At 41.8% G+C, this 22596-nt stretch overlaps 1 protein-coding gene across 1 annotated transcript; it reads left to right on the plus strand.

Moving 5' to 3' along the window:
- Positions 1 to 13879: 13879 nt before the first annotated feature.
- C1H13orf42 (chromosome 1 C13orf42 homolog) lies at positions 13880 to 20269 on the plus strand. Its single transcript, XM_074943655.1, has 3 exons — positions 13880 to 14465; positions 18791 to 18938; positions 20034 to 20269. The coding sequence occupies exons 1-3, from the start codon at positions 14043 to 14045 to the stop codon at positions 20267 to 20269; spliced, it is 807 nt and encodes a 268-aa protein (XP_074799756.1). The 5' UTR covers positions 13880 to 14042.
- The last annotated feature ends 2327 nt before the right edge of the window (positions 20270 to 22596 follow it).

A 22596-nucleotide genomic window follows, 5' to 3' on the forward strand; every position in this document is an offset into this window, starting at 1 on the left:
CCTGACACTGGGTGGTGCTAGAACTTGGGTCTGCAGTAAAGGGATTAAACCTGTAAGCATGATGTGCACATAAATGAAATGTGTAATTTTTCTCAAGTTTGATCTTGGACTCCTTGTAAATGGCCATGCAGCACAAAAGCTGCCTCATAGCACAGGGAAACCATGTAACTGATATCAAGCTTCAAACACTGTAGTTCTTGAATAATCAGGCTAGAAACAGATTCAGCAGTTAAGTTTTTCATGTGGAAGCACCTGAGAGCTCTTTCCTAAATGATTCCTTTTCGATGGTAGCGCACTAGGGGATACAACTGTTTTTTTTTTTTAAATGCATCTTTAGTTTAGTCAACAAGGACAGAAAAATACTTGGCTTGTTTGACCTCGTCAGCAATGCTTTACCTCAGGACTTCTGCAGCAGAATGTATTACCTCAATCTGGTACTCATGAGATGTGTAACGTCCAAAGCTACTCACTTCTCAGTTGATTGAAAAGGCGGGCTTGAGTAGAAACAACCAGCTCCAGAATGTCAATGTACCTATAGTTACAACATTTAGTACTTGGGTCTTACTGAATTAGCTAAAGAGACTCTCTAACTGACAAGCTGTGCGGTAAGGGTGAGCTTTCAAAATGCTGTCTGGGATTTTACCTTGCAATTTTCACCATCTTTAACAGGAGCAACATGGCTAGACCAGTATGCACGTCTCTGAAAATGCCCCCATTAACTTATTAGGAACCTGATGCTAATGCTGGTAAACTTTGAGAACAGCTAAACAAATGCAGTTCCGAGACACTGGGTAAAACCTTTTCACTAATACAGCTCAAGAAAATATGAAAATTAAGCAGAGGTATGTTCATTTTCATGAGTAATTTCATAGAATCATTAAAATGCAGGGCTGGAGGTTCAGCAAATTATCAAGCCCAGCCCCCTGTGCTGAGGCAGAACCAAGTTAATCTAGACCATCTCTGACAGGTGTTTGTCCAACCTGTTCTTAAAAACCTCCAATGACAGGGATTTCACAACCTCTCTTGGAAACTGATTCCAGAGCTTTAACGACCCTTATAGTGAGAAGGTTTTTCCTAATATCTAATCTAAATCTCCTTTGCTGCAGATTAACTCTATTGCTTCCTGTCCTACTCTCAGTGGACATGGAACCCCTCTGTAAAGACAGTCATCAGGAAGAGGTATCCAGATGTGAAAGGGCCTCATTCTGCAGGGTGCAGATTACCTCCTTTGAGGTATTGACTGCCATCAAGTTGTTGTAGAAGCTAATAGGAGCTGAAGGCCCTCAGCACTTTTTGCCAGGTGCTGAGCAGTCCCTGAAATCAGGCCATAAAGGAGTGGAGTAATGGCATGTAAAGATGTAGACAGATACCAGTTTATTAATATAATTAAGTCTTTGCATGTGTGGTGTTGAAAACTAAATATTTTTAGACTGTTAAATACAATTGAACTGTTTTGCATGCATCCTCATCAGAAACTTAACTCTGCACTCTTGGGACAGTTGGTTAGCAAAGCTACAGATTAGTTTTGGCTATTCTAGAGGTGATAGAAGCAAGAGTGTCACCAAAGTCTCTTGGAAATGATGGCCCTGGAATACTGGCTGCTCGAGACATATGTGATGCACCCAAGCCAGGTCTTCATGTTTAAAGCCTGCCTCATGCTGGGTATTGGAAAACAATAGTTCAATTAAATGTTTCTGACAGGTGACTCCATCTGTTGATTCCTTGGGCTGGTGGTCTGTACTTCTAATTTTTTTTTTTTTAAAAAGTACAGTGATTTTTAGGATGACTGAGGCCTTGATACTGCTAACACCTGCAAACTGGTCAATGGAATTACACATACTTAAAATATACGTATGAATGTTTGCAGGATCAGGGCCTCACTGGCCAAATCTCTGTCACTAAAACAGTAGATAATATGGGGAAGATGGAGTTTTTTAAGTTGCTGTTTAAAAGACGATCAACTTAATTATGTCAGAAATTGAACAGGTCTTACAATTGGTGCATTCTTCTAGGAACTGTGGTCCTTATTTTTAAATCACTCCTTCCGGTGCTAAAATACTTAAAAATATATATATAAAGTAATGCTTACATCAAGTTTGCAGTGTAAAAAAAGCTACACACTCAACACTACAGTGCTGTGTCTTCTGTGCAGCACCTAGACAGATGGGTTTTATGGGCTCTTTAGGAAACACAGGATTTGCCATACTGGACTGTGGTCCATCTAGTACACTATCCTGTCTCTGACTGGGGTAGTACCAGATTTTTCAGAGTACCAGAAACCTCAGTCGGCACATGTAGGATAATCTGCCCTCCACCTTAGGTCTCCCTCTAATCCCTAACAGAGTTTGGTTTAAACCCTGAAGATTTAATATCTCTTCCAAAAATGTATACCAGCATTAACTGTTATAACTGGAGGTTCTTACTATCCATATACACGTCCAATCCCTTTTTGAATCTTGCAAAGATTTTGTCCTTTTTAAATTTCAGTTCAGAGCAAAGTGCAATTAATGCAACAAGCTCCTTCTCCCACTAATTTGGATCAAGGACCATGTTCCCTACAAGTATGTACAGCTTCAAAATTTGTTACATTTCTGATCTAGATATCTCGACAGTCCATTTCTTAAAATGTTAAAAAGCTGCATTTTTCTCCCCATATCAGTGGCCCAGAGCTGAATAAATACAAACTTTTTGAAGAACTGAAGCGGTACCAGTTACCTTCCTAATGAAGGGGTTTTTCTTTTTCTTTCTTTTGGCCTTGTTGCTTTGAGGATAAATCCAGGGTCCTGCAGCTTTCCCAGGACAGCTCCTCTCTCTGCCTTGCATCCTCCCACCTGGACTACTCTGCTGGCCCTGAAGGGAAGCTCTCCCAGTCCCCAGCGGAGAGACCCTGATTTAGCATGTGAGGGAAGACCCTTCATGATAGATCATTTTTGCACATTCTCAACCTCATAGAGGACTAGTGCTGTACGTCCCAGGTTTCTTGATGAAAACACTGCCACCAACTCTCCTGACCTGGCTTAGGACAGCCATGTAAGGTGCCGCTACTGCTTCAGTTTATTGAAAGCCTAATCCAATAGACATCGAAGACAATAGGAATTTTTCCATTGACTTCAGTGCTCATTGTATCAGACCCTAATCACACTAGCCCTTCATTTCGGAATAGCCATTTTATTGAACAAGGTTGGTTGTTAGTTGATGTATTTGTGTATGTTTGGGGCACTCTTGAAATCTTATGCTGCGCAAATAGCGAAGATCTTTTTCGATAAAGAGAATAAAATATTGATTCAATTTTTTTTAAAGTTACCATTCAAAAACATGACTATTTTTAATATGTTAACCTGCAACACTGAGGAAAAGAGATCGCTGCTGAAATATATATATCTAATATAGTTATCAACCTAAAAAAGTTCAGGGTTGATAAGGGTACTTGGTTATTATCTAATCAAGTTAGAAGACACTTAATATAAATATTTTCTTAAGTTTTTAACCACATTCAGTGTTCAGTGGGTCATGACGAGCCATGAATCTCTCTCCAATGGCTATAAAGCTGTTTATTTTTAGCAGTCAGTTTCTTGGAACCTTTTTGTTTAGAAATGAAGATTGTAAACAGGTTGATCCATATACTGTACTTGAAATGCTCATTGATTTGCTTGGTCACCCCACTACTGTTACAGAAATACTTTGCGGCTTTTGTTTAGGCTGAAGCTACAACAGAGGTGACACACAGCTATAGTGAAAGTGTAAGGGGGAAAATCATTGAGAAAAGTGAACATACTGTAATTTCCTTTATTGCTGGAGTTCTGTGTTTCATCATGCTCCCCAACAGCAATGTCTTGCACACAGTATGGATACCATTAAAAGTATTTCGACATGCTGTTGATTTTCACCCATGGCAGTACAATGACTGGAAATGAGCATGTGTACAACACATGCCAAACAATTGGTTTCAAGTTTTCTTGTACTCTTGCCATGCAAGGGATGCTGCTTTATGCCTGGAACTGAGTGTATGCTGTTTTAACAAACTTTGACAATCTTCCCATTTCTTAAAACCATGCTCAATGAATGTTCAGTTGCCAATCTGTTCTCTTGGTCTAACTGTGCTTTGAGTAGCAAAGTGACGACATGGAAAACAAACAAACAAAACCCCAACAGAGTCCATTACGGCTGAGTAGCCAATGAACGGGTACAATGAAAACCAACTCTAGCTGAAACATAGACCATTTGTAAGAGGATATAAATTCAATTTAGTCTGTATCGGTTGATCACCTTTTCACAATGAAATATCTATAGCTGCCAAGATGCTGTCATTATTCCCATCATGAGCAGGTAACATTCTGTGCCTACCACAACCTTCTGGTGATATCAGGGCACACAAGGGCTTCTTGAGGCATGCATGTGGTGGCCGTTGATGATGTATTGCCACTAAGATCATCATCCACTATGTTTTCAGTGTTGATGGCAGGACACTGTTACTTGCAGAAGCTTTTCCACAATTCCTTTTCAAGGATGGCTCTTCAGCTTTCACAGTTTTCATTTGCAGGGGCCTTTTGTTTAAAAAACGATAAAATATTATTTTTCAATGGTGGTACAAGCTTCACTGTATGCTGCAAAGAATAAAATAAATATGAGCATAATATGTACCCCAAACCCTACAAATCATACAATGTACGTTATTATTATAGAACATGTTTGTTGCCTGGTTTAAAAATTTCTCCTAAGACAGGACCTGATACAGTATTTATTTTTGTTTTACATAGGATTGCAAATACCATTAAAATTAGATGTACAAAGAATTTTCTCAAGTGGAAGTTTTGCACCACTTATTTCTAAACCAAACAATATCACTCTCAATTGACCAATACCATTCTCCACCCAATGTCCCACTTTCAATCAGCCTCGCGATCCACAAATCCTCATCACACCAGAGCTTGTAGGCAATCTGCAGCTTGCCTAAGCTTAAGCAAAAGGGGCACCTTTCAGATTTTGGTAGAGGGGGGCCAACTTTAACCGTGATTCCAAGGGCTAATTAGGCACCTGAAAACCCTAGGGTTTTTTGCAGATAACTTAGAAATTAGCTGATAGGAGTACTCTATCTAATTCCTATATAAAAAAAGAGGATTTAATAAATATTAGACCCACTCAGCTCTAATACTAACATATTCTCATGTCTTGTGTCAAGTCACTTAATTAACACTAGTTGCATTTTACTGTATATTCTTTGTTACTAACTCTTGAATACAACAATTGAAACAATTGTAGAAAAATCTAGATTGCTTTCTATCACTTTTTTGCAGTTCACTAAGCTTGGAATAGATCATTTAGCTTTGGAAACACACTATGAGGGAAAGGCCCCATGAATTTATACTGCACCTGCCTAGGGCTCTAGAGGTGTCATCTTACTACAAATAATATTAGACAAGAAACTAACCTTAAACAGGAGTGGAACTGACACTTTCAAGTCACTTTCACAGTATTGCCAATGCCAAATGTTCAAAAAACTTCAATCAGGCTCACCAAAAATCATGAGATTGGCTTTAATATCATGGGATTACGTAAAAACAACAGATTTGGAGTTCTTTTTATTTGCCTTCTGCTTTTTGATCCCTTAGGGTGCACTGGGTTCACATTTTGAAGCTTTCTCCACAGCCACAAGGACTAGAAACTCATTTTTCTTTAAGAATGAAGGCTAAAATCATCACATATCCACTTGACTCCAGGAGCGGGGGCTTTAAGAAAAACAATTATCTTGAGACTCATGACAAAATCATGGGAGTTGGCAACACTGCTTTTACTTCTGTTTAAAGGCTAGTTATTTTCCAGAAGGCTCTTAAACACAACACTACAGCAACTGAGTTGCAGTTCTCACAGGATAATATTTAAAACCAAACACCAAGAAAATTCTATATTTTAAAGTTGAGAAAAAAAAAGAGACTTCTGAGGTATCTCAGGGCCACTGCAGGCACGACATGAAAGGAAAATGAACAGGCACAGGAGCTCTGGGTAGCTCTTCCTTTAGAAAGAAAGTTAGAGGGTCAAATCTTCAAGTCCTTAATCAACTAAAGCTTCAATTGCCATCAATGCCTCCACTCATAGACATAAACATCACAGTGAACATGTGATAACACGTGTGGTCAATAACTATACACTTCATACTTAAATATCTGAACCATCTTATCCAGAGTTACATATTTTATATGCATTGGCTCAGGGACTGGATTTTCTGGCATATTTTGAACAGTGCTGAGCACACAGATGGTGCCCAGTGAATTATGCAAATCATGACAGTAATCACCAACTTTATGGACTCTGTGGATGCAGTTTCTGTTCTTTGTTCTGGAATTGGCTTGAATACAGTGGAAACCCTAAGACTTTGATGTATAATCACATCTGATACTTCAGTGACGCTTTCTCATTCCTTCCTTTTCTCAAACTCAGAACAAAAAATGACTGAACAAAATGGTTTTCAGTTAAAATTGCACAGCAGCCATTGCTGTACAACCCAGTATGGGGCAGAACCTGCTACCCCATGGGAGTTAAGTGATCTCCTCTCATCTGACTAAAAGAAAAGGAGGACTTGTGGCACCTTAGAGACTAACAAATTTATTTGAGCATAAGCTTTTGTGAGCTACAGCTCACGTCATTTTCCAGCCTTCCTATCCTCTGTGCTGCTTTCCATGCTGTCAACTATGACGTCCATCCTGGGACCATTTGCTGGAGTCTCAGAAAACTGGCCACCTTGTTTTTTCTCCCATCTATCAGAGTCCTCTTTTTTTCTAGCAAGCAGCAGAGAGAAAAGGGCTTGTCTGTTGGATGGGGAGCTAGCCTTGAAAGACCTGGGTTCTACTCCCCCTAGGGACTTCCTGTCTGACCACAACCCAAAGCTTTAAGGACAGAAGGATTTGTGCTGGAAATGGCCCACCTTGATTATCATACACATTGTAAGGAGAGTGATCACTTTAGATAAGCTATTACCAGCAGGAGAGTAGGGTGGGGGGAGAGAAAACCTTTTGTAGTGATAAACATCCATTTTTTCATGGTTTGTGTGTATAAAAACAGCTTCTGTATTTTCCACAGTATGCATCCGATGAAGTGAGCTGTAGCTCACGAAAGCTTATGCTCAAATAAACTGGTTAATCTCTAAGGTGCCACAAGTCCTCCTTTTCTTTTTGCAAAGGTTTTTAGGCACTCAAAGATGCAGCTAGATATCTAGTGGGGTTTACAAAGCACCAAACCTTCCAAGTTCATTTGAAAATCTCACTAGGTGCCTAAATACTTTTGAAAATCTGGCCTTTAATCTGTGTGTACCTCAGTGCCCCATCTGTACAATGGGGATAACAGCATTGCTCTACTTCACCAAGGGGCTGGGAGGAGAAATAGGTTAGACGTTGTGAGGCACAGCCTCAGATACCATGGTGATGGGGCCAGATAAGTACCACAGGTAGAGTGGGAACTTCTCGATACACTGCTAGCCCTTCCCTGGGTTTGACCCTTTCTTTTCACCGACGCCCCCAAATCTCCCCCTTTTCTGAATGTAACCCAAGCTCAGTGCTTTGCTGGATTTTTTCTGAGTCCCCTTCCCCACGGCTGTGTTCTCCCTAAAACAACCCCTCCTCCCTGGCCCCCACAGTGGGATTCCTCTTTTACAGGCTAAACTTCCACATTCTTAATTTAATCACCAGCGCTTTCTCATCTTAATCACCCTGCCTCTGTTTGTAAACAAAATACTGACTCCCTGGGGCACCTCTCCTCTGCAGAACTTACATTTCACACTAATGCTGTGCTGTAGTTAAGAGCTTTACCTGGGAGCTTGCACACTTGCTGTATGAAAATTGGCGGGGAGGGGGGCTTCTGCCCCTCCCCCCCCAGTTGGCACCCTTGTTAAGCAAGATATCTTTACCATGGTGATGTGTCCTTCTGGCATACATGATGCTTTTATTTGAATACACTAAGTGCTTCCTTATGCAGAAATATTAATTGGTGATTTAAACTTCAGAAACAATTAAATTAGTGCTTTATTACACTCAGAGCACATTACGAATAAAACACAATGAAAAACACAGTTGGTCAAAGCGTTTTAATTAGGGAAGTCTGTGACATGAACATTCTCAGTGAATGAAGAGAGAGCCTCACTTACTTCACATGCTGAGCTGCCTGTAATATAATCAATAAAAAGTGTTCTTTTATTTTTTGCCAAGCAGCTTAAGTCAGTTGCAGATGGAAATTAAGTTGACTGAAAACCGAAGATGAACTTCTTTACTGAGTGTGATACATTAGGAATCATAACCAGCCACAAAGACTGATAAACTTTGACAAACTGTGAACCATTTATTAATATATTGGCTAAACCTCTGTGACCGATTTAGTCAGCAAAGCTCCACCAGAATAAAATAATTTGCCAATGACACAGTTTTAAAAAGTTACATTTCTGACTTGCCAGGATGAGGGTGATGGAAAAACAATTGCCAGCAACTGTGAGTTGTTTGTCATTAATGCTGTCCTGAGGGAATGCTTTGTAGACTAGAGCATGCAAGCCTGTTTCCTGCCACTAATAGCCAGAAGCTTGAGCTGGTAGATTGTAGAATTCGTAGGCACAGGCTGGGAAAATCGTAAAATACAAGAGCAGGAACACAAACTATACATTTTTAGATACATGTATCATTCTTACTATTAACACATGGTCTGAAGCATGGGGGGGAGGCAACCCCCCGCATACACTCACACTCTACCCAAATGGCGCCCTGGCTGATTGAAACAGTAAAAGTCATGACAACTATCTTGCCTAAATAACAAATGTTCGGGAGTTGTTTTACCAATTTTTATTAATAAGTGATGCCTGTACCTCAGCATTCTTGCGCTTGTAGAGGTTGTTCTCTTTTGTTTAATTCCAGGGGGTGACTGACAGGTTGTGTGTGTGTGCGCACGTGTAGAACCCATAGAATCTGACTGAGAATGGAACCTACAGGATAGTCTCTCAGTCATCTAAAACAACACCAGGCTAAATGACCTTGCTGTCTATGCATGCAATTCATGGGTTGGTGTTAGCCGATGGCCAGGGATGTTTGGTGAGGTGCCAGCTATTCCCGTTTATACCATCCGTGACTTTAACTGCTAGAGCTCAGAGCTCCTTCGCAGCGGGCAGTCAACACTGACTGACAGGTGCCCCAATGGCAGCACTAAGAGCCTCTCCACACCCGTGACTTTAACTGCTAGAGCTCCTTCGCAGCGGGCAGTCAGGATTGACTGACAGGTGCCCCAAGAGTTTGCCCCGTGGAGGCGGCACAACTCAACGCTAGGCTCTTAGTACTCTCACCTAATGGCCAGGCTTTATAGCCAAAACGGCTGAGGTTCTTTTAATTGTGTTGGCTGCTTTACAGTAAACCAGAGAAACAAGTCAGGCTTATGCTTAAATGGTCACCAAAATTTATTAAACTAGATTCTAATCATGTGGTTACAAAATTGCTAGTGCCTACTTATTTAAATGTAGAGATGTTACACACACAAACAAGTTACAAAACTGAAGCTACAATCCCAAAGAAAGAAAACAAAGTATAGAGCTCTATTTCAAAATATGTGTACACTAAAGATAGGAGATCAGGTGTGGGTGCTTCTTACCCTCCTTGCATCTCTCGATTCCAGCGGTGCCAAGCCAGGATCGGTCACTCAATTCCGCGGAAAGACGAATAAGGGACAAGGCTTAGGGACCCTCTTAGCTGCAGAAGCCTTGGGAGGCTGTCACTTATCTGACCAGCAGATAGATAGTGAAAAGCACTCAAAAATCATGGTGCTGTAGGTCCCCTACTTATACCTCTGTACTCCTTTATTCTCTTTCTCCTTTCTATGCTAAATTGGGGCTGGTCTGTCGGGGTGACGCCAGCTCTCGCAAGAGTAGTTCACACTTGCAAGGGAGAAACAATAAGTTTCGACTACTGGACACTTCTTTTATCAGGGTAAATATTTTCCCACCTAGGATGTTGGTGTGTGTGCATCATGCTGTTTTAGTAGGGGCTAAGAGCCATGTCTGTCACAGCGCCTCTGCCTGCTGTGAGCCCAATTGTTGTATACGTTCCCAGAGGCACATTGTCGCAGCACACCTGTGCTTCTCACAGCTTCAAAGGCTGTGCTGGAGTGCCCTGGTGTTTTGGCTCCCGTGTGTTTCCTGCAATGCTGGTCTGAGGGGGGGGGGCTGGCTGTCTGGCTACAGTTGGGAGACGTGTGTTTAAATCCTGAGAGATTGTTATTTTCACCTCCATTTTTGTTTGTTGGAAAAACGTAATAAGCTGTGCTGTTCTCAGCTGTGTTGGAATGTCTCATGTAACTATGTTGGGGGAGAAAAAGATTGGTTATTATCATGTGTCTATAATTTGGGCAGTCTTCCTTAATTAGCATCAGAGCTGTAGTTCAATCCAAGAGTGATTAGATGCTCCTTTGTATCCGCCATTTGGCTGTAATATAAATATCAGGTGGCATTGGGATTGATAATGCCCTGTCATTTTGAGGCTGATAGCTAAACAAGGTTTGACTCCTCCTACATTATTAGATATAGCTAATATGGAATTGTTGTTTCATTTGATATGTTTTAACCAACCCGATAATTAGACTGCTTTGACATTAACCCACTCTGTCTTCATTTGATTTATGTCTTTGATTTTATGTTTTTTGTTTAGTTATAAATTATATACAATTGGAAGCCCATGTGGATTGATATTTCTTAACCAAACATCAGGCTCTACAACTGCAAGAACCCTAGGACAGATAACAGAGATAACTTTTAAGCCACCTCCTGGTGGTCCATAGAATCTGCCTCCTTCAGTCCTCCCAACAAACCAGGGACAGTGAAGAAAACCATACAGCAAAAAAGCATTTTAAAAGTAAAAGCCTTGACTCAGCCAAGTGAAAGTCAAACGGCCAAATGAACGAAGACGAAAGGAGAGCAGCATTGTCAAAGCTAGTAATCCTAGATGCCATTAAATATTTAGAATGATCTATTTCTCTCTAGCTCCTGCTTGGGAAGTTTAATAGCTTCCTGCAAATTTGGCACTCTCAATTAAGGGGCTAAATATCCTTCTTCAAACAAGTTTGAAGCAAAGAAACCATTCTGGAATAAGAGTTTGGGTTTTTAATTATCAACAGGATTAGATATGGCAAGTATAGTCAGTGCTTATCAGCAAGGCTGGGGAAGAGGAGTATGCTCTCTGAGTGGAATTGCCATTACCTTGATCATGGGAGCAGTCCTATTTACTTCAAATGGGACAGCTTCCATACGGAAGGGGAATGTAATTTGGCTTTGAATAAATAGAGGCCTACTTAGAAAACCACCTGCAGGTGTGAATGCCTGATTCCATGCCCTTGTGGTGGGAGACAGGGGCTCAGGACCTTGTCTTTTAATCTTAGAAGCATAAGGGTTATTTCAAATACAGATGTGACTCTAGAGAAAACAAATAAATATTCATGTTCCCTACATAGCGTAGCTACAGTATTGAGTCATGCATGACTTTTTATTAGTCTCTGCTTGTTAAAATTCATTCTTGAAGCAATAGGAACCTGGTTTCTGGGGGCACAAAATGAACCTGGCCCAGTATTTTTTAAAATGGGGGGACAGGGGGATTTTGGGGTCAGCAAAGCACTAAAGCAGGTGATTAAAATTAAGTATATTCTTAAGATCCACTGCAGGGACTGAAGTCAATAGGACTTAAGCACATGCTTAAAGCGCTTTACTGAAGAAGAATAGTTTTCCTCATGTGCTTAAAGTTAAGCAGATGCTTAAGTGCTTTGCTAATCAGGGCATATAACATCTAATGTACTCATCATTAACGCAGTCCTGGTTTTTGTTTAAAGTTTGATCTACCTTGCAGTGGAACTACTGGTAAATCCAAACGAGATCAATCTGCGATGAAAAGGCAGTGCTTGATCCCAAGGCTCGTCTCTGGGGAACTCCCGTTGCCATCAGCAAATCACTGGACTCCAATCCTTCCTGGAGTTCCCATAGATGTTCGAGTCACTGAAGTCAATGGAAGTCCCATGGGCAAGATGGCTACAGGAGCAGACAGAGAGTGCAAACACAGGTGCTCATTACATTCACTGCAACTAAAACCTGAAGATACAGCAAATCAAATCCACTTTAAAGGGATATTATGGACTGATCTCACTTCTTTCAGTCTGGGACAGTAGCTGCACTTTGCAACACTAGTGAGACAGATACAAAGCTCCAAACTAAGGATTATACTTTGTAAGAGAAAATATGTACTAGAAAAGAACCCCACAATGCTTTTTTACTATACTACTTTTATGGTCCAGAAGGACTCTCTGCCTTAGACCTGGAGGCACTGGGACATATTCTCACATAGGTGACAATCTCTTTGCACAGCTCTTGGGCTCAAAGGGACCATAAAGTTGGCTTTACAACTACCTGGAGGGGGGGAACACATGCAGAGCACCTCTGGAGGTATTAGGTAATATAAACTTATCTCCATGGTCCAGCTCTCCCCAGCCACTAGATCATAGTCTGCTGGGTGCAGTTTAGAGCAATCCCAAGGCTATTCTTGCTTATAATGGGAGCCAAACCAGCCCCAGAATTAGCTTTATGCCATTTTTGTAGCTCCCTATCTTGAGTCTGCCTTAAATCCTATGCCAAACACAGCTCAACCCTGTCCAGAAGTCAGGGCCTATATGTAAATATTCTCCAAAATTATAGTATGAAATCTTCTCCCAGTGAATCTGAGTTTGTGGAGGAATGCATGAAATTAAACACATACATTTATATTATCCAATATCTCCATAGCCAATTGCACAACTGTTATGGTGCCTAAATCCATACGCAAGGCTTCCAGTGAGTTCAATGGGAGTTTTGCCTGAGTGGAAACTTTAAGATCATAGTTATTTTATTTTCAGAAATCATGGGTTTCTCAAACACAAAGTCCTGAGCAGAATAAGTTACAAACTCAGTTGTGAAAATGTAAGCCCTGAACATTCCTGTAGACTTTAGATAAAAGCTAGATCATTCTGACAGTGAAAACTGGCTGCTGTCCAATTATTTCCCTTAAAGCACATTCACAATGTGGATACTATGCAAATCATAGAATAGTATGAATATGCTAATATTTACAGTATTTTTCAGACTAAATCCTGCAGCCATAAACACAGTATTCAAATGTTTGCACGTAGTTTTTTTTTTCTTGAACATTCAAAAACCACAGATGTAATGGTTTCTCTGTGCACTAAAATCTCTGCTATTATTCTGAGATACAGGAGTATTTTAGCACAGTTTTACTTCACAGCATTTCTCACACGGTGAAGCTTTTGAATGGGGTGTAATGGATCTGGATACCTGAGTCCACTTTATTCCTAACAATGATGTGCTATCAAATAGCTGTAACCATTCCTCTGTTGCCATAGCACAGAACACAACATCCCTTCTCATAGCAGCTGAACTCCTGCCTGGAGGTGCAATGATCAAGACAATACAGGTGCTCCCTTCCTGATCAGTCAGTCCCTGTTGGTCTAAGCTTATTTGAATGATTTCTTCAGCAAACACCCATTAATGGTCTGCTAAGCCATGTCTCATTATTTCTTAACCAAGAGGATATTTTTTGGACCTTAGAAGTAGTTCAGTACCATGGTCAGCACAAAGACATCTCGAATCTATGTAACTATAAGGTGAAGTAGACAGCTAACGGATCAAGGATGTGACACTGATGGAAACAAAAGAAAGCAACAACGGAGAGGAAAATGTCTTGTCTGATGCTGATGATTTGCACGGGGAGAGCAGAGGAAGGCATTTGACCTACTGTACCACGCTTTAATCATAGAGAAAAGCAAAGCTGTTTAAGTGATGCAGATGTAACCGAAAACATTTTGTTGTGATCTTTAACAAAAAATTATATTGCAAGCAGCTGAAGGAGCAATAAACTTTTAGCCTGGTTCAAGTGAGCATCTGGCAAATCTGCCTTCCAGCTGACAAGAGACTTGGTTACTGACTAGCTAATTTTGCCTTAAAATCAAGAGGCTGAAGGAGACAAGGTACAGGGTGAAGAAAGTGGCACATTATGTTCAGAAAGATCCATTCAATCTTTCACCCCAGCTCCCATAGGAGGAATCTGGCTGATGATATCCCTTGCTATGATGGCACAGGCTCTGCTGTAAGGCTGATCCGCAGCACCTCTATGTACACTCTTGGAGGGGAGCAGCAGAGACTCAATGAATCCTTGAAAAAATGCAAAAGTACCACCAGTATAGATTCATGTGCATACTTCCCACAGAAAGAGGAAGACAGGGCCTGGATGTACTCCAAGACTCAACATTGCTTACAGTACTTACAGGATCTATTAGCTTTGAGAAAAAAATACCTTGACAGCATCAATGACTTAAAATCCATGAACATGACATCAGAAATTTCTCCGGTGTCAACGAAATCCTCCAAAACAGGGGAAAGGCCACTACACCCACTTCCTACCAGGCACTCCGCTAAGGTAAGGCCTATTGTATCTAAGCACAAGAAAATATTCTTGCCATGTGGTTACCTCCATTTGCCTTGACTGTGTAACATGTAGTTGCATAACCTCTTTTGGTTTTCTGTGTCAATGGTCTTTATTCAAGATCAAGTCCTCTTTTAAGTCCACTCTTATTGTGCCACCATTTGAAATAAAGAATAATTTAATGTGTACAAGCAGTCATACAATAGTGAATAAAGAGCGAATAAAGGTTGGGTAGTACCTGCTGAATTAAATTTGATTTTCTGTGTATCCTGGATGCAAACCGAAGAATTAAGGTATCAACCATAATCTGATGATTGTGCATGTTCCTTTAGGATCTAGATTTGACCTGATAACAGAACATTCTAAAGGAGCAGCTGACTGCTGCCGCCTCTGGGATCCTGGTGGTTTATGAGACCACAGTCAATCATGTGGGGTTTTTGTTAGTTTGAGGTTATCATTTGTGTTATTATTAAGTGCCACCAATTATAGCCCTCTACCAAGGAGGGGGGGACCTGGTTATATTTCATCACTTTTAGAGGTAGGGTCCGATAACAGCCTTTTTTGGAGAACAGCTGGAGTGCTTTAATAGATTAAAATGGTGACAGGTGCCATTTTCTATCTTCCCAGCTCTGCCACAGACCTTCTGTGTGATCTTGGGCAAGTGACTTCATTGTGCCTCCATTCCCCATGTGTAAAAAGTGGATAATAGTACTTCCCTTCTGCACAGGAGTGTTGTGAGGACAATAAACCATAAATACTTAGAAGGCACTCAGACAGTACAGTGATAGGGTCATGGAAGTACCTCAATAGCTAGAGAATCCTGGAGTGGGGGGGAGATGAGAACACATAGGGCCTGTAAACACATATTTGGAGTGATGTGGAGTGTGCATGAGTCAAGATTTATCTGAATGTTTTGGGGAAAATGTGCGTGAGAGCGAGAAAGAGTTGGGTGTGTATGATGTCTGGATAATGCATCCATAAAATAATTGTGTTCAAGGCTATCATGTCAGATGGCACTTCATGGTTATCCACCTTGGTTGTTTATAGCTGTTACTGATTGGAGAGCTCAGTAATCCATTGAGATAAGTAGAAGGCTTTCTATTGACTTTGCATCAGGCCCCGTGTGAACTGCTTTGAAATTTTCTACTCAGAGTACATTCTTTTATTGAACCACCATGATTTTCACTGGGCAGCCAGGTACAATGTCATCAGCAGTACTAGTGTTGTCATCGCTGTTTCACTGTCTGCCACGGGGACATGGCCAGTATTCGTTCTCAATGCTCCATTCACCAGAAAGCTGCTGCTAACGAATACACTGGCAGATGCTTTAGAAACAGAAAACAAGATTTTCCACTTCACTGTCATTACGCTCAGAACTTTGAAGTAGTCTGTATGAAAAGTGCTATCTCCAACCATTTTACAGAGTAAAGAATCACACAGTTGAAAAATCGAATGCAGCCTTTCCTTTCAGTTGCAGTTTTGGATCTCATGTATCTGAACTGTTTTGTTTGCATCTGCTCAGAAATGAGGCTGATTCAGCCTGGCTTGATTCAGTTAGATACAGAGCTCCCAGCAGTGGAAAGGCTGCCTGCCAGAGTATTGTGTTCATGCAAAGTGGCTACAATCCCTCCTTTGACAGCAGAGCCACAGCTGGCCTGTGCAGGGCCCACAGTGGGTGCAAGCGGGGCAGTGTGGGGAGGGGACATAGGGCTGACTCGCTGCATCCGTTGGGACTCTCTGTCAGCAAGGCATTGACCACACTTTGAAGTCAACCTCCCATGGCAGAAGCCCTGAAGGAGAACACTGGTTCAAACGCTGCCTACCCTCCCACAAGGACAAATTCACCTTTGGATATAGTAGCTTCTGCTACTGCATGGGGGTGCAAATTGTGCCGGGGGGGCTGAATGAAGCCTAAAAATTTCTGGTACCAGAGACCATATTTTCTAATACTTTATGGGCTTGATCCAATGCCCACTCTGATCAATGGCAGTTTTCACATGACTTCAATGGGCTTTGGATCAGGACCTACATAGGTGTCATATTCGGTACGCTGATGCTCAGTAAATAATGGAGGGGAAGAAGAATTAAGATGCATTGGCAAGGGGAGATGGAGACATTTGTAAAGAGATGAAGAATCAAGGAGAGGGACAGATCCACAATAGACACACTGAGATCTAGGAGGAGTATGGCTTGCACTATGCGGATGGGTGCCAGTATAAGAACCTTTTCATATGGATATGTAGTCTAGGAATTTATGACACCCCCCCCTATAGTTAGTTGGGGTTGGTTCCCTTTTGATTCATGGGAGATTGACAGGCACTGGGGTCACTAACTCCATTGCCATCAGCGGTAGAATTCTGGATCTACCCTTGTGTAACAGAGCAGAATTTGGCCGAGTCGACACAGTGGCAAAGGATGCAAAACACTGACAACTACAGTAGGTACCGTAGAATAGATCTTACAGACAGAGGGTCCTTACATTTCCTGAGTGGGTTGTTATAGTGCTATGTACAATAGAAAATTCCTCTTTTAAAAAAAAAAGGAACTCTGGTTTAACAAACAAATGCATCTCTCATTTTCAAAGGTCTGGAGTATTATATCATCAGATTATAACTGACTCATTCTTATGTATGACCAGCCTTGATTCCTGCTGGAGTGTTAACTCTACCAGCCTCCTGCTCATAAATGGATAATGTATGACATCAGCAGGATACTCTATACAGTGAGTCATTCTCACCAACACAAGAGGGTCGGTCACTGCACCGTAACACTGGCTTTGAAGAAAGGGGTTGTGAAGGACTCCGGAAGTAATCCAGAATACCATGGGTTATTTGGCTGCTTTCTAAATGGTACTTTTATTTAGTGATCACGTTTCTTTTTAAACACAGGGATATATTGTTTTGTACGTCACTATCTGCTTGCATTAACATTACCTTCAGTGAAAATTCATTTCTCTTTCTCTACATGATGAAGAATTAGTAGAAATGCACTCACCAAACACTAAGGAGGTTTGGATTTGGATCTGAATGGCTGTCTCTATAACAGGCTGAACCAAAGCCTAGTTACTGAATGGTATCTGACCTTTGGGTCTGGATTCAGGCTCAAACTTTGACCCTGGGGCTCGTCCTGAGGGAAAAATAATGTGTGTCTTGGATAATATTGACAAGACGTTTTCTTTAAACTGTCTTCTAACCATTAAGAACCAGATGTAATAGCAGTCACTAGTCAGTAGGTGTGAAGTGGCTGCTTCCTTTTAGCACTCCTATTGATGCAAGTCACCCCAAAGGGGTTAGGGAGCAAAGAAGCTAGGTCAAACTTTATTCATCCCCTCACCAGCCTATAGAGCAGAGAGCTGCATCCTTCAAAGATATCTCGGAGAGTCAGGGAGGTAGTGTGGTAGGGACACACTGCTCTCAATGGCACAGTCTGGCCTTAAACCGAGTGAGAACATAAGCAGTCCTTACTTGGGCAGAACTCCCAGGACAGTCAATGGGAGTTTTGTCTATACAGACACTGCAGTACACAGAAACTCCAAGAAGCGTTACCATATTGTCATAACTGTTTCAGTTTTTACACACAGAAATGTTTATTGAAGAGAGATTTTTTAACCCTACTGGTTTTCCTTTGGGGTTATCACCACACTATCAAATTGTCCCCCTTGAGTGGCACACAAGCCTCCTTCCTCCTTAAATAGACTTTATGCACAAAGACCTCAGTTCCCACATAGGCACCAAAATAAGTGGGCAGATTTTCAGAAGAGCTCAGAATATTGAGTGCCGAGGGCTGTTTGAAACTCTACCCCTGCGTGTCAGGACAATAGATGTTGGCTGACAAGCATTTTGAAAATCTGGCCCTAGCTGTTGTGGGGGAGGGCAGGTGCTGAGCATTTGAAAATCTGGCCCATTAGTACCAAGAGGTTCAACCTGTTTGGGAGGCAGTGTCTCCTAATGGGTAGTGCCCGGGCCTGGCATTCAGGAGGTATGGGTTCTATGGCTGGCTCTAGCACTGGCCTGCTGGGTCTTGGGCAAGTCACTTTCCTTCTCCAAGCCTCAATTGCCCACCTGTAAATTGGGGATAATGATCCTGACTTCCTGTCTAAGTGCTCTGAGATCTCCTGATGAAGAGAGCAATATAAGCACTAGGTATTTGTGGACAATTTTCTTAGCTTGGTATGAACTATGGACTAAAGATGGGCCCAGATAAAATCAAAATTTGGGCTGTTTGGATCCAGCTGCAACTCCGCTTTGCATGGTTCTCTTATTAAGAAGTAGTTCTATATTATTCTCAATGTACTTATTTCTTACACATCTGTTCAACAGATATCAATGGAGAAAAGAGTCCCACAGCCCAATTCAGATGTAAGAGAGGCAATAGCTTTCTTGGACTCAGTGATTGCAGATCTGGATGCAGAGAGATCGCAGAAAGTTCCTGTGACAGATCTCCCAAACGTGGATGTTGACTTTGATGGTGAAGTCTATATAGTACATCTAAAATACTATTACTAAGGGAAGAGGGGTGGAGGCATGAAGGGAAAATATGTGGATCATAAAAATGTCACACTCCAACTTCTACAACAGGTAGTCTTGTTTATAGAGCTGTTAAAAATATCAGCAGAATAGTCCTTATCTATAGATGACTGAAATATATCTTTCTATATAGATTGATCTCTTTCCTCATTCAGAAATGGTTGGCTGATATTGGTCAACCTTACAAACCAAAAACTCACCTACAGGCACCACTGTGCAAATATTGGATTGGGGGAGGGGTATCACTGACAATTCAATCAATACACTTATTTCAGGTTGATCCAAAAATGAATTTTTCTGAAAAAAAAATCTGATTAACTGAAAAGTCAGAAAACAAGTAGTTTTTGGTTGAATGAAACATCGTGTTTGCTCTGACATGAAATGCTTTGTTTGGATTTCAAGCTTCTCCCTCCCCCTCTCCCCAGTTTAAAATAAAGCTAAAGGCGATTTTGAAACCAAAATTCATTTGGAATCAAACTAAATATTTTGTTTCGAAGAGGTTGAAGTGAAACATTACTTTTGGGGAAATTTGAGAGGTTTCACCCTCCTCCCCCACTACAACCGTTTGCTGAAAAGGACACAAATTCGCAGAATCATAGAATATCAGAGTTGGAAGGGACCTCAGAAGGTCATCTAGTCCAATCCCCTGCTCAAAGCAGGGCCAATCCCCAATTTTTGCCCCAGATCCTGAAATGGCCCCCTCAAGGATTGAACTCACAACCCTGGGTTTAGGAGGTTGATGCTCAAACCACCGAGCTATCCTTATCAGTCAACTAAAATCTGCATTTTTCACCAAGAAAAGTTTTTGTTGAAAGATCTTGCCAGCCTACCTATAAGCTAGAGATAAAGAACAGAAAATTTTAGTCAGAAAGTGAAATTCAGACATTCCTAAAGTAGAAGCCATTATGGAAACTTCACTATGTTACTCAGCATTACTTCTAGAAAGGACCTAATTAACATCCTCCTTTGTCAATTACTAGCTGAACGTCAACATTCATTGGGAAGCTATTAACTAGAACTATCTTCTGTCTTTCAGTTGCTACCAGCACTCGTGAGCACAGTTTACATTCAAACTGGATCCTCCGTGCCCCCCAGAGGCACTCCCAAGATGCCTTGCAAATAGAGGCAGCAAGCCAGTCTAAAAGAAACAGCCAAAGAAGAACAACTGGCTCCAGAAAGAGATTGGAAAGATATCCAATTTATTTACCCAAAGCTGTGGAAGGGGCATTCAGCACTTTAAAATTTAAACCAAAATCATGTAAGAAGGACTAGCCCCAGCTGGAAGATAGATAGCTATATGAAAAGATAGAATGTGTAGCAGTTACTTCTCTTGGTAAGCTCTGGCCCACCCAACACTGCAGCAGGTACATAACAGTGCATGTTAACTGAAGGCTTTTTATGCTGTTTGTATTGTGAGCCATGGCTATTCCAGGTTTGCAGTGACATTGGAGCATAGCTCATTGAGTTCACGGTGCCTAACAATACTGCTTTATCATTGGGTGCTGGGGAAGCGCCAACTTGGCAAGTGTTTTCCAGTGTTATTGGAAGCAATGATTTCAGCATTGCCTGGTGCAGTAATCTCTCTCCTGGCTCTAGTGCTACAAAGCAGTTCTGTTCATCTTTGGTGAATATTTGCACCAGGAGTTCCAATTTCAGGGCAGCGAAATGGACTTTCCTCATCTTTGCAGCAGAGAATTTAGTGCGTGCCATCATCAGTCCCATGACCCGAGAGCATGCAGTGGCACCAACGAGAGGCTGTGGAGAAGGCAGCCTTGAAAGGGCCTTAAAAATAACAGCAATAAGAGCATCAGCATGAGCAGGGATGTGTTGAGACAATTCTCTCACTGTGTGCTAGAAAAGTCAAGAAGTTCCTGTACTCTGCTCTCTGATGGAAACTGTTTTGATGTGGGAGACAGCAGAGAAGCTTCCTTGCAGGTGGAGATTTGTGCAATTCTTTTCATAGGTTACAAAAAATAAAATAAAAATTCCTCAACCATATATTTGAATATCCCAGATACTGATCAAGCCTTACCTAGATGATGGGAATTTAAAACATTTATATGCACTCCTATAGGTGTGTAATATCTTTGAACAGTAGCATTTGTGAACAAACAGGACATGGACTACTCTCTAATCCAGGGGGGGAAATTATGAACATAAATCCTAGCACATCAGCACTAGTTTACACCCATTACCTGGACATCTGTGTTCATTAAGACCTCCAGTAAACACTGGAAAAAACCTGTACTATAGAGGTGCTTCTAAGAAGGTGCTTTTACCTTAGTCAGGCTACATAAGCCATTTGGAATTTTTATGACATACAGTATGCCTATTTCTCTAACGAATAGCAAAGTAAAACCTCATGGACTACGCTGAAGCATTCCCACCATGTTGCACTGGCTGTTTGGACCAGGCACTGCCATTATGAGTCCCTCGTTTTTGTCTGAACCTCATCCAGGTTAAAGTTGACTTTCTTCAGAATCTGAAAGAAAAGCAAGTTAGAGAAAGTCTATTTTGCTCCAACGTCTTTTCTTTCTATTGGCCTTCAGTCAGTACTGATCCTTGGTGCATGGCTTATTGGACATGAAATGTACTATTTTAACTGTGTCTGCAATGGGCTACACTCACCTCTCATGAGCACCCGTTGGCCAAGTGCGTGTGCCTGCACTCACTCTCTCTGTCTTTGTGGTGGGTCTTTGCTGACTCAGCCCTCCAGCCAAGTCTCTCACACACACAATCTGTCTGTGAGTAAAAGCACAGCAAACCCCTTCTGGGGTATAAGTCCAACAGGGGCCTCTCTCAGTAACATCTCTCTCAAGTTGTCCCTGCTCTGGTATAGAGCAATGCCCCAGGGCTCCCTCCCTGGAGGCAATGTCTTCACCCTCTCAGGTCCTTTCTGGCCACAGCTCTCAAGCTGGCCAATGCAGTTCAGTTGCCCTTCTAGGGTGTATCAAGGTCCAGGCCACTTTCCCAGTGGCTGGTGGGGGTGCAGGGTGGTCCCACCCCAGGGACCCTATAGATAGCAGCTGTGCCATGTCCCTTTATCTAAGCCACACTGCTGCTCTAATTCCCTGGGCCACTTCCCCATGGGTCCAGTACATTCTTCACCCTTACCTCAGGGCCTTGTCCTGGTGGAGTCCCAGCAGCCAGGCCAGAGCTCCTTCACATTCCCCCGGGGTTCTGCCAGCATTACTCTGTCCAAGGGCCTGTAGCTAGCTAGCTAGCTCGCTCGCTCGCTCGCTCGCAATGGCAATCAGTTAGACCCTGAGCAAGTGGGCAACCTACCAGCCAGACACCTGGAAAAGAATTCTCTCTTGTAACTCAGAGCCATCCCCATATAGTGTCCCATCTCCAGCCATTGGAGATATTTGCTAATAGCAGTCACAGATTGGCTACATGCCATTGTAGGCAGTCTCATCATACCATTCCCTCCATAAACTTATCAAGCTCAGTTTTGAACGTATGGAAACCAGCTAGATTTTTTGCCCTCACTGCTCCCTTTGGAAGGCTGTTCCAGAACTTCACTCTTCTGATGGTCAGAAACCTTTGTCTAATTTCAAGCATAAACGTAATTGATGGCTAATTTGTATCCATTTGTT

Source organism: Natator depressus, chromosome 1, assembly GCF_965152275.1.
Source record: "Natator depressus isolate rNatDep1 chromosome 1, rNatDep2.hap1, whole genome shotgun sequence".
Taxonomy (NCBI): domain Eukaryota; kingdom Metazoa; phylum Chordata; order Testudines; family Cheloniidae; genus Natator; species Natator depressus.

What these genes read in the sequence shown, in the direction of transcription:
- C1H13orf42 (XM_074943655.1), top strand. Translation starts at nt 14,043, where the DNA reads ATGTTCAGAAAGATCCATTCAATCTTTCACCCCAGCTCCCATAGGAGG. An exon ending in CTACCAGGCACTCCGCTAAG is followed by an intron (nt 14,466 to 18,790) that starts GTAAGGCCTATT and finishes TCTGTTCAACAG; the next exon opens with ATATCAATGGAGAAAAGAGT. An exon ending in CGTGGATGTTGACTTTGATG is followed by an intron (nt 18,939 to 20,033) that starts GTGAAGTCTATA and finishes TCTGTCTTTCAG; the next exon opens with TTGCTACCAGCACTCGTGAG.